A 12,317-nucleotide genomic window follows, 5' to 3' on the forward strand; every position below is an offset into this window, starting at 1 on the left:
TGGTTTTGTCATGGTGTAACTCAGTACTTCAATATAAGCATGATATGTTACTCGATACTTTGGTTTTGTCATGGTGTAACTCAGTACTTCAATATAATCATGATATGTTACTCGATACTTTGGTTTTGTCATGGTGTTACTCATTACTTCAATATAATCATGATATGTTACTCAGTACTTTGGTTTTGTCATGGTGTTAATGAGTACTTCGATATAATCATGATATGTTACTCAGTGCTTTTGTTTTGTCATGGTGTTAATGAGTACTTCGATATAATCATGATATGTTACTCGATACTTTGGTTTTGTCATCGTGTTAATGAGTACTTCGATATAATCATGATATGTTACTCAGTACTTTGGTTTTGTCATGGTGTTAATGAGTACTTCGATATAAGCATGATATGTTACTCAGTACTTTGGTTTTGTCATGGTGTTACTCATTACTTCGATATAATCATGATATGTTACTCGATACTTTGGTTTTGTCATGGTGTTACTCATTACTTCGATATAATCATGATATGTTACTCAGTACTTTGGTTTTGTCATGGTGTTACTCAGTACTCCGATATAATCATGATATGTTACTCGATACTTTGGTTTTGTCATGGTGTTACTCAGTACTTCAATATAATCATGATATGTTACTCGGTACTTTGGTTTTGTCATGGTGTTACTCATTACTTCGATATAATCATGATATGTTACTAGGTACTTTGGTTTTGTCATGGTGTTAATGAGTACTTCGATATAATCATGATATGTTACTCAGTACTTTGGTTTTGTCATGGTGTTACTCATTACTTCGATATAATCATGATATGTTACTCGATACTTTGGTTTTGTCATGGTGTTACTCATTACTTCGATATAATCATGATATGTTACTCGATACTTTGGTTTTGTCATGGTGTTACTCATTACTTCGATATAATCATGATATGTTACTCAGTGCTTTGGTTTTGTCATGGTGTAACTCATTACTTCGATATAATCATGATATGTTACTCAGTACTTTGGTTTTGTCATGGTGTTACTCATTACTTTGGTTTTGTCATGGTGTTACTCATTACTTCGATATAATCATGATATTTTACTCGATACTTTGGTTTTGTCATGGTGTTAATGAGTACTTCGATATAATCATGATATGTTACTCAGTGCTTTGGTTTTGTCATGGTGTAACTCAGTACTTCAATATAATCATGATATGTTACTCAGTGCTTTGGTTTTGTCATGGTGTAACTCAGTACTTCAATATAATCATGATATGTTACTCAGTGCTTTGGTTTTGTCATGGTGTTACTCATTACTTCAATATAATCATGATATGTTACTCAGTGCTTTGGTTTTGTCATGGTGTTAATGAGTACTTCAATATAATCATGATATGTTACTCAGTACTTTGGTTTTGTCATGGTGTTAATGAGTACTTCAATATAATCATGATATGTTACTCAGTACTTTGGTTTTGTCATGGTGTTACTCATTACTTCGATATAATCATGATATGTTACTCAGTGCTTTGGTTTTGTCATGGTGTTAATGAGTACTTCGATATAATCATGATATGTTACTCAGTGCTTTGGTTTGTTTTGTCATGGTGTTAATGAGTACTTCGATATAATCATGATATGTTACTCAGTACTTTGGTTTTGTCATGGTGTTAATGAGTACTTCGATATAATCATGATATGTTACTCAGTGCTTTGGTTTTGTCATGGTATTACTCATTACTTCGATATAATCATGATATGTTACTCAGTGCTTTGGTTTTGTCATGGTGTTACTCATTACTTCGATATAATCATGATATGTTACTCAGTAATTTGGTTTTGTCATGGTGTTACTCATTACTTCGATATAATCATGATATGTTACTCGATACTTTGGTTTTGTCATGGTGTTAATGAGTACTTCGATATAATCATGTTATGTTACTCGATACTTTGGTTTTGTCATGGTGTTAATGAGTACTTCGATATAATCATGATATGTTACTCGATACTTTGGTTTTGTCATGGTGTAACTCATTACTTCGATATAATCATGATATGTTACTCAGTACTTTGGTTTTGTCATGGTGTTAATGAGTACTTCGATATAATCATGATATGTTACTCAGTGCTTTGGTTTTGTCATGGTATTACTCATTACTTCGATATAATCATGATATGTTACTCAGTACTTTGGTTTTGTCATGGTGTTACTCATTACTTCGATATAATCATGATATGTTACTCAGTACTTTGGTTTTGTCATGGTATTACTCATTACTTCGATATAATCATGATATGTTACTCAGTGCTTTGGTTTTGTCATGGTGCTAATGAGTACTTCGATATAATCATGATATGTTACTCAGTGCTTTGGTTTTGTCATGGGGTTAATGAGTACTTCGATATAATCATGATATGTTACTCAGTACTTTGGTTTTGTCATGGTGTTAATGAGTACTTCGATTTAATCATGATATGTTACTCAGTGCTTTGGTTTTGTCATGGTATTACTCATTACTTCGATATAATCATGATATGTTACTCAGTGCTTTGGTTTTGTCATGGTGTTACTCATTACTTCGATATAATCATGATATGTTACTCAGTACTTTGGTTTTGTCATGGTGTTAATGAGTACTTCGATATAATCATGATATGTTACTCAGTGCTTTGGTTTTGTCATGGTGTTAATGAGTACTTCAATATAATCATGATATGTTACTCGATACTTTGGTTTTGTCATGGTGTAACTCAGTACTTCAATATAATCATGATATGTTACTCAGTGCTTTGGTTTTGTCATGGTGTAACTCATTACTTCGATATAATCATGATATGTTACTCGATACTTTGGTTTTGTCATGGTGTTACTCATTACTTCAATATAATCATGATATGTTACTCAGTGCTTTGGTTTTGTCATGGTGTTAATGAGTACTTCAATATAATCATGATATGTTACTCGATACTTTGGTTTTGTCATGGTGTTACTCATTACTTCGATATAATCATGATATGTTACTCAGTGCTTTGGTTTTGTCATGGTGTTAATGAGTACTTAAATATAATCATGATATGTTACTCGATACTTTGGTTTTGTCCTGGTGTTACTCATTACTTCGATATAATCATGATATGTTACTCAGTACTTTGGTGTTGTCATGGTGTTACTCATTACTTCGATATAATCATGATATGTTACTCAGTACTTTGGTTTTGTCATGGTGTTAATGAGTACTTCGATATAATCATGATATGTTACTCGATACTTTGGTTTTGTCATGGTGTTAATGAGTACTTCGATATAATCATGATATGTTACTCAGTACTTTGGTTTTGTCATGGTGTTAATGAGTACTTCGATATAAGCATGATATGATACTCAGTGCTTTGGTTTTGTCATGGTGTTAATGAGTACTTCGATATAATCATGATATGTTACTCAGTGCTTTGGTTTTGTCATGGTGTTAATGAGTACTTCGATATAAGCATGATATGTTACTCAGTGCTTTGGTTTTGTCATGGTATTACTCATTACTTCGATATAATCATGATATGTTACTCAGTACTTTGGTTTTGTCATGGTGTTACTCATTACTTCGATATAATCATGATATGTTACTCGATACTTTGGTTTTGTCATCGTGTTAATGAGTACTTCGATATAATCATGATATGTTACTCAGTGCTTTGGTTTTGTCATGGTGTTAATGAGTACTTCGATATAAGCATGATATGTTACTCAGTACTTTGGTTTTGTCATCGTGTAAAATTTATTCTTTTAAAATTTCAGTTTATAACTTAATGTAAATATACAAATCTAGTTGTGATCGTTCAGTCAATGCTGGTCAAAAGTGGGTAATCCCGCTAACATGTTTAACCCCGCCACATCATTTATGTATGTGCCTGTCCCAAGTCAGGAGCCTGTTATTTAGTGGTTGTGGTTGTTTATGTGTTACATATTTGTTTTTCGTTCATTTTTTTTACATAAATCGTTAGTTTTCTCCTTTGAATTGTTTTACATTGTCTTATCGGGGACTATGCGGTATGGGCTTTGTTCATTGTTGAAAGCCGTACGGTGACCTATAGTTGTTAATGTCTGTGTCATTTTGGTCGTGTATGGATAGTTGTCTCATTGGCAATGTTACCACATCTTTTTTATATAGTCAGCTGTTTGATGCTGTTATGGTTTTATACTCTAAAGCAATTCTTTTCATTTATTTGACTTCTCGAAATTTAAGTCATGCTAATGGATATAGCAGAAAGACATATCTTGCTACGGTAATTTGATGATACAATTTCATCGTATACTGCGACTTTTATCACGCCATTTACGGTAATTTTCAAATTATAGAGACTTAAACTAGGTTGAAGCCCATCGATTCCTCTTTATCAGTTTAATGGAATTGTTAATAACAAGATTATACCTGATAGATGTAAATTATCGTAGATAATATAATCAAAATATAACGAGCTTTATCACTGATAGAACATTTGGAAACCAAATTGCTCATGAAGATGGGGAAAATGTAACATTATAACCTTCTAACTGCTTTTAAGATGTCTTTTTATTTATTAAATTGTTTATTGTCAATTTAAAACGAGTCTGTAATAAAATTAACGGAACATACAAGTTCGTAAAAAATAAATAGTCAAGTGCGATTGACATCCGATAAAAAGTAAAATGGGGGTTTAGTGAGTTTAAAAAAAAATCAATGGAAATGAATATAATCATGTAAGTGATAAAAAGGAGACAATATAAGTTTTATAATGATAAACAAAGTGGTAAGACCATATATAAAATTCCAGATCACGTAAAATGTAGAAAAGTGGGGATTACTGGCCATCGATATAAGTTCCCAATTAACCCAAATGTTTTAGAAAACAACGCGTTCCACTACCGACCGCTTGCTATCTTTTAGTGCAAGAAGTCGTAGACTCGATCTCAGTGATGGTCAAATTATGACTGACAAATTGGTAATCGCTGCTTTCCGATTGTTCGGCTCTAACCAGTATATGCTCGTATCGATCACTTGATCGGGGTGTCTTTAGGTGCAACAGCTGAAATGTAAATGTTGGAAACTACGAACAAATTACATGTATTGCTGTCCCATTTAAAAAAAGGACTTCATAAAGGGACAATCTTTATCACGCAAACGATTGTGTCAACGATGCTAAAAATAGATTCAAAGCGTCTTGTCAACATATTTTTTATTTCAATTCTGTTACACTTGAGTGCTTAAACGCGAACTAAATATGGTTATTTAAAACGCATTACGGATGTAAAAAATCATCTCCGCCTTGACATTGTTTCTCTAATATTATCATTTTTCATGGAATATTCTTATTTTCTATATTGGTTCACAATTAAATTGTCGATTTTACCAGGAAAGCATTAATGCATTAACCATCACAATAAGGCTATTGATATTTACTTTCTTGCCGTTGGTGCTTTGGTTAAAGACTGCAAGTGTATAATAACGTTATCTTCCATTGTACTTTTTCTACTTAAATGTCCTTAGACTTACTAATTGGATGTCAACGTCTGTTATTAATCGTGTTATATGATTTAGTGGGAGTATTGCAATCATATTTTATATAAGAGAGCAATTCATAAATGGCTTTACAGGAATTAAACCGTTAGTATAATCCAATCATTGAGGTAATACAGATTTTCTACTCAAAGAACAGATAACCTTAGTATTTCTTGAACAAAGGTCAAGAAATTGTGGGTACTCAATGTCCTTTGAATTCGTCCTTTTTTGGCCTTCTCAATTTTTTCGAGCATTTGAAATGCTTTTGATTAGTCTTTTGTGTCGAAAAGCGCGTCTGGCGAACTCACAAACTCAGTGTTAGTTTAAACATATTTATTTAGAGTGGATTGGGAAACAAGTTTTGCAACTAATATTAATCCCTTTACACTTTGCGGGTGCGAGTGCTACCTTGTAGCGGCATTAGCCTACTCTTTTTCGAAATTTACAAGGGTGTCTTTAACGTGCAAGAGATATGGTTCTCTCTTAACACGGGTCAGCCATTTATCGTCCCCTTCCGACGGACTATCATCGTTTCCTTTAGACCATACTCGCAAATGGTGTCAAGAGAGAGCCGAAAATTGAGTTCCTGAAAACTGGTGATTTGATGGTCGCCAATTTAGTTTACTGGCGTTGAAATCTAATACAATAGTACTGTCGCCATTCAAATGGAACTGACTGAAAACAACAGTCAATTCATGCATTTGAATATGTAGTTTGCGCGTACATTTTCATAGCATGAATTGTGTCCATGACATTGTTCAACTTGCTGCTATCCAATCAAAATGAACGTTACAAACAATGTTGCTTTTAACTACATTGTTTGACCCGAGTTCTACACAAGATGTTTCAAGTTATAAAAATCAATGAGAATGAAAAGATATAACGGTGTAAAATGTTATTTCATCTAGATAAAAGCCGAGTTAATTATTATGATGGGTTATTAATTACCGAGGAAAGTGATTAATTAAGGACTGTTAAAATTTATTTTCTTTAAGCTGCAATGTATTTTTTCATAACGAGGCTCCCAGCTGTTAATGCGTGTTGCCTAGTTTAATTGCGTAGAAAAGTTCCTGTAACTATCAAACAAAACTTGTAAACAAATTGAGGTAATATCTTCAAATTATAAAAGTGATAAATTGTTTCCCTGGTAAAAATTTCAGAAGAACAATTGTAATTTATTAAACAATATTGTGCATGTTGAAAATTAGCCCGCTTTTAAATCTAATTTCTTATGCATGTAGAGTAAGACTTTGGTTAGCTTGCTTGCTTTATTTGTATGTTAAACAATTGAAACTTGGAGGACGTCCAATTAAATTTTAATATAATAAACGATTTAACTATGCCAATATCTATTGTTTGCATATGTCAACTTTAATTACTACGCTCGAGCAAACAAAGCAAGCAAGCTAACCAAAGTAATACAGTGAAACCTGATTTAACCGAATCCTGCTTACACCGAAAACCTGTATAGACCAAACATTTTCTAAAGCACTGTCATATGACATTGTATGCGTTGTGAACCTGATAAAACCGAACATCAGCCAAAACCGAACAAAATCTTAAGTCCCGAAGAGGTTCGGTAAAGCCAGGTTTCACTGTACTCTGTAATCATAAGAAAATTATCTTTAACAGTACGTAAGGTTACAGGTATCTGCTGAATTAAGTCGCCGAAGAAGGGCAAAATATACCAGAGAGAAAAGTCATTGATTGATTGGTGTTTAATGTCACTTTCAGTACTATTTTGCTATTTTCTAGAAGTCAGTTTGTATTGTATGAGGAACGCGAGGAAGCAAAGATGCGCGGAGAGAATCGCCGACATTCAGTGGTAAAACGGTCAATCCTAATCAATTAAGATTGGAGCCGAGCGCACCTTCCATGTGAGGTATAAGAACGTACAACCTAATTCTTTACAGGCTTTTTACAGTAGTTTGTTCGGCCCTTTATAGTTGCTGTTAGGTGTGAGCCAAGGCTCCGTGTTGAAGGCCATACCTTGACTTATAAAAGTTTACTTGGATGGAGAGTTGTCTCATTGGCACTCATATCACATCTTCCTATATTTATTGATACAGTAGTTTTAATGAATACTTAGACAACTCGACCACATATTATTTAATTGCCAGTTCTGAGATTTTCTTTATAATTGTCCATTGTATTGTATCACTATATGTTTACACTGATGTTGTAAGTTTAAACCCCGCACATGCATAGCAGGTACTTTAATTTTGACTATCTTAATTGACTAGGGTTGCCAAATGAATATCTCTCGTGGCTTCTGCTTCCCCCGCAAACAAATACCTCCACGATATAGCCATAACTACTGTATGTGGCGTTAAACACCAGAGAAAAAAAAATAGTTTAGAAAACATGTGGTTATTCATCAACGTTTTATGTAACATGAGTCAGTGGGACAAATCGTCGGATCAGCCAATTAAACCAGCATGTATCATCACATGACTACGTAATCACGTGATAATTTGATTAGGTAGTCACGTGATGATACATGCTGATTTTATTGGCTGATCCGACGATTTGTCCTACTGACTTGTGTTTCATAAAATGTAGATGAATAACCAATCGGTCGTTAGTCCAAAAATGTCATTGTTCTTATCGGTAGTTGTGCTTTGGAACTGAAGTCTGTTTTACGTCTTATTTGATTTAAGTCAATTCAAAACAAATAAAGTGTGAATTGAAACTCAAAGTGTGCATTTTTTTCTTTTTTAATTAGTAGACGATAAATATCACGAAGTGTCACATTTCGTTAAAAGTTGATCTCAATATATTTTAGTCAAATTGTGTCAAAGTGTTCTTTTGAGGAAACTTTTGTAGTAGGTAATTTTTTTTTTTAATTATTATGTAAACAAGAGATATGGATTAGGTTTACAAAATAGAGAATAATGACCAAATACTGGGAAAAGTTGCTCATTGTTGAAGGTGTACGGTGACCTATAGTTGTTAATGTCTGTGTCATTTTGGTCTTTGGTGGATAGTTGTCTAATTGGCAATCACATCACATCTTCTTTTTTTTTTAATAAACATAGATAAACAGAAAAGAAAAGAATTTAAGGGGCACCCAAAAATAAGGAATAACTGTGGAAAGTAGATAAGCAAAACAATAGGTTAAAAATAAGTAAACAATTTTGTTCGCCACCTAGATCTCGCAGCCACGTTAATAGGTAGAAGTTATTATATTTTCTGCTGATCTGGTACAATGTAATTAGAAATCAAAATGGAAATCTGTGACGAGCAACAATTTCTTTGCCGAATTCAGCAAGGGGTGTTTATCATTTATACTATTTCTAAAATTCCGGAACCGTTAAATATCCTTTAATAATGCCCCCCTTTTTTTATCACAAAAGCGTTGGCAGCATATGTGTTTTTTTAAATAGTTTCAATTACACCCAAAGATGAAAATAAAAAAATTACCAAACATTTAAAGAAAAAAGAAAATAATGACTCCTTAAGCTTTAAATTTCTAGACTCTGCTACAAGGTCAACACGTGTTAGTTTCAAAAACATATGAGTTAACAGGTTATATTCCTACGCTTATAGCAAATATATTAAAAAGACTGTTAGAAACATAATTTTCAAAGTTATGGCTCCTTTTGAAATTAATTAACAAGTTTTGCAATACATACAAACTGTTCAGGTTCGAAATAAACATTTTGATGAAACGCACCTGTAATCAAAGCGTTGCCAGAACAACGTATATTAAGATGAAGTGTTAATTTATGGCATTCATTATTTACCTTCTTGGATATTAAATTAGCACTTTACTGTAAGGTTCTCTAAGAAAGTGTAAACATATATTTAAAGACAGGTGACTGCCATTGATCAATTTTGAACATTTGGAATATGCTGTTTTCAAGATGACTAATAATATGACTAAATTGGCAGGTAAGCTTGCTGATTCTTTCAAATTTGTTTTCATTGATCATAAAAAAAAACATAACACGGATAAAACTCGAGATTAATGTCTTATAAGATAGTACTATCGGTGATTTTTGTTTAAACATTTTTTATAGTGTATTGGGAAACAAATTATTGTAACTTTAGTTACATTAATCCCTTTCCACTTTGCGAGTGTGAGTACTGCCTTGTAGCGGCATTAGCCTGCTCTTTTCCGAAATCTACAAGGCTTAGCATGCCTTTTACGTGCAAGAGATATGGCTCTCTCTTAACACGGGTCAGCCATTTATCGTCCTCTTCCAACGGATTATCATCGTTCCTCAAGACCATTCTCGCAAATGTTCTCTTAATTTCTGCCTCGCGATTTCGACGTAGTTGATTCTTTCAAAATAAGTTTTCATAGGTCATTGAAACATATATTAACAATACGAACATAAACTCGCCGATTAACGTCTTTAAGGATAATACTTTGTCTTAATTTTTACCCTTCGAAGATGTCGAATAAATTGGTAGATAAGCGTGTTGATTATTTCACAATAAGTTTTCATTGATCATAAAAAAAAACACATTACACAGACATAAACTCGACGATTAATGTTCTTTCAGATAACACTGTCGTGTCTCTTAATATCTGCATCGCGAATTCGAAGTTGTTGATTCTTAAAAATAATTTTTCATCGATCATAAAAAATATAAAATACGAACATAAGCTCGCCGAATAATGTCTTTAAGGGAAGTACTTTGTCTAAATGTTTGCCCTTCGAAGATGTCGAATCGATTGCATCCGTAGCCAGAATTTACCGTTCGACTTAGCTATTTTAAAATGGAGGTCTAAATAGTTAGTTTACAGAATTCAAATGACAAGGGGTATCTATAGAGAATAAAGAAAAATGGAAAAACATTAAGACAAAAGAATAATGGGTCGGTGAATTAATAAAAAAAAATTAGAGAGTAAAGAATAGAGAAAATAGCCAAAAGTGAAGAATACAAACATGAAGGATCCTTCCATTTCCTTATGAATTAGATTTGAAAAATTTCACCTTCACGAACATAATGTCTTATTATTGAAAAATACCGACACGTGAGTTTATTAGGTTTATTTTTGTTTCAAAGCAATGGTCACGTAGGGATTTCAGATCCCCCTTTTTCTCGAAAAAAAGTTTTACAAAAATCCGTCTCAATTAATGCTGGATTCCTTTGTTACATTCGTACAACTCGTAGACAAGTACAGTGAAACCTGTTTAAACCGAACCTCTTCGGGACCTAATATTTTGTTCGGTTATGGCTGATGTTCGGTTTTATCAGGTTCACAACGCATACAATTTGATATGACGGTGCTCTAAAAAATGTTTGGTCTATACAGATTTCAGTGTATTTCCTAACACCATAGACTTGCGACTTTAAAAGCTTGGTCACTCAACAATTTCATTACCTATTGTGTATGTCGAACAACTTTCTTCTATAATGTTCTATTTTACATCGTCATTTTTGAACATTAACTAATGTAATACACCGTAAATACTAATTTTATTATTCGATTCTAAAGTCAAAATTAAATGTACGATATAAATTGATCTTAACATCTCATTCGCTAAGAGTGTGACACTGTGTTGTACAATTTGGTAATATCTAAGTCAAATATGTAGTAAAAGAAGATCGGGACGCTTCATTTTGAAAAATCTGAAAATAATCTCGACTGATGTTGAAGAAAGAACGATTGAGCATACTATAAGTTGATTGATTTTGTTTTATGTCCCATTTATGGGCATTATATTTTCTGGTCTGTGCGTCCGTCCGTTCGTTGGTTCGTCCGTCAGTACCGCTTCAGGTTAAAGTTTTTGGTCGAGGTAGTTTTGATGAAGTTGAAGTCCAATCAAATTGAAATTTGATAATGATCTTTTTAATTTTAAAGCCAATTTAAAGTAGAGATTTTCTCCCATTTTCACGGTCCACTGAACATAGAAAATAATAGTGAGGATGGGGCATCCGTGTACTTGGGACACATTCTTGTTAAAAAAATGTTACAAATTCAAAACTGCCAAGCAATAATATAATTAAATGATATGTAGAGGTTATAAGGTGAAATTTCAAAGGATAAAACTAAAAGATTTCGAACATAATTATGAAAAAATTAAAGCGAAAATCCTTGAACATAAAACATGAAGAATGTAAGCGTTCTTATTGCGGAATTGCACGACCTCTTTATAAAGGTTTCTAAGTGTAATTCTCTAGACTTGATGATTTACACAAACAAATATATCAATCGGTTTTATTGTGTATACCCCGTTGTGGAATGTATGTTTTCAGTTAATAGTAGATACAAATGACGTCATTTTCATTAAAGCATCTTTACCGTCAATTTATCACTGTTTATGTTGATTAGTTTCTTGATGCATTTTCAGTTAAGCAAAATAAATATTTTTAAATTGATAAATTGACACTTTAATTTTCATCCCAAAACTAGGAAAAAACAATATAGGTTGTGTTGCGTGAAAGTTAAATGACACTACATGGGTGATAAAAACAGCGAACATCCTTAAGCAATTATTCAAACTATGGAAATTGGAATATTCGGGATATTATTGAAATAGCGCGCGACTTCTTTATAAAGGTTTCTAAGTACAATTTACTAAACGCGATGATCTACACACACTATATATTTAATAGACGAAAATTCCATTTTTATTGTTTATACCCCGTTGTGGAATGTATGTTTTCAGTTAAAAGAATATAAAAATGACGTCATTTACAATAAAAGCGTTAATCAGTGTTTCTGTTGATTTTTTGCATTAGCAATACTTAATTACTTTGGCAAAATAAGTCGGTAAATTGATAAATAAATTTTACACGAATTACAAACGTTTTTATCAGATGA

The 12,317-nt window shown here is 32.7% G+C and overlaps 1 protein-coding gene across 3 annotated transcripts in view; it reads left to right on the forward strand.

The window, feature by feature from the left end:
• The window catches only part of LOC134694831 (BDNF/NT-3 growth factors receptor-like), a 129,863-nt gene that overhangs the window by 81,400 nt on the left and 36,146 nt on the right, over window positions 1-12,317 (forward strand). Inside the window, exon 1 of one of the 3 annotated variants that reach the window (XM_063555898.1) lies at window positions 9,321-9,430. The exons of the other annotated variants lie outside the window; for them this stretch is intronic. Coding sequence (XP_063411968.1) covers window positions 9,403-9,430 — 28 coding nt within the window. The 5' untranslated portion in view covers window positions 9,321-9,402. Of the gene's footprint in view, window positions 1-9,320; window positions 9,431-12,317 lie in introns of those variants that run through there. 3 annotated transcript variants of the gene reach the window in all.

This window comes from Mytilus trossulus, chromosome 13, assembly GCF_036588685.1.
Source record: "Mytilus trossulus isolate FHL-02 chromosome 13, PNRI_Mtr1.1.1.hap1, whole genome shotgun sequence".
Taxonomy (NCBI): Eukaryota; Metazoa; Mollusca; class Bivalvia; order Mytilida; family Mytilidae; genus Mytilus; species Mytilus trossulus.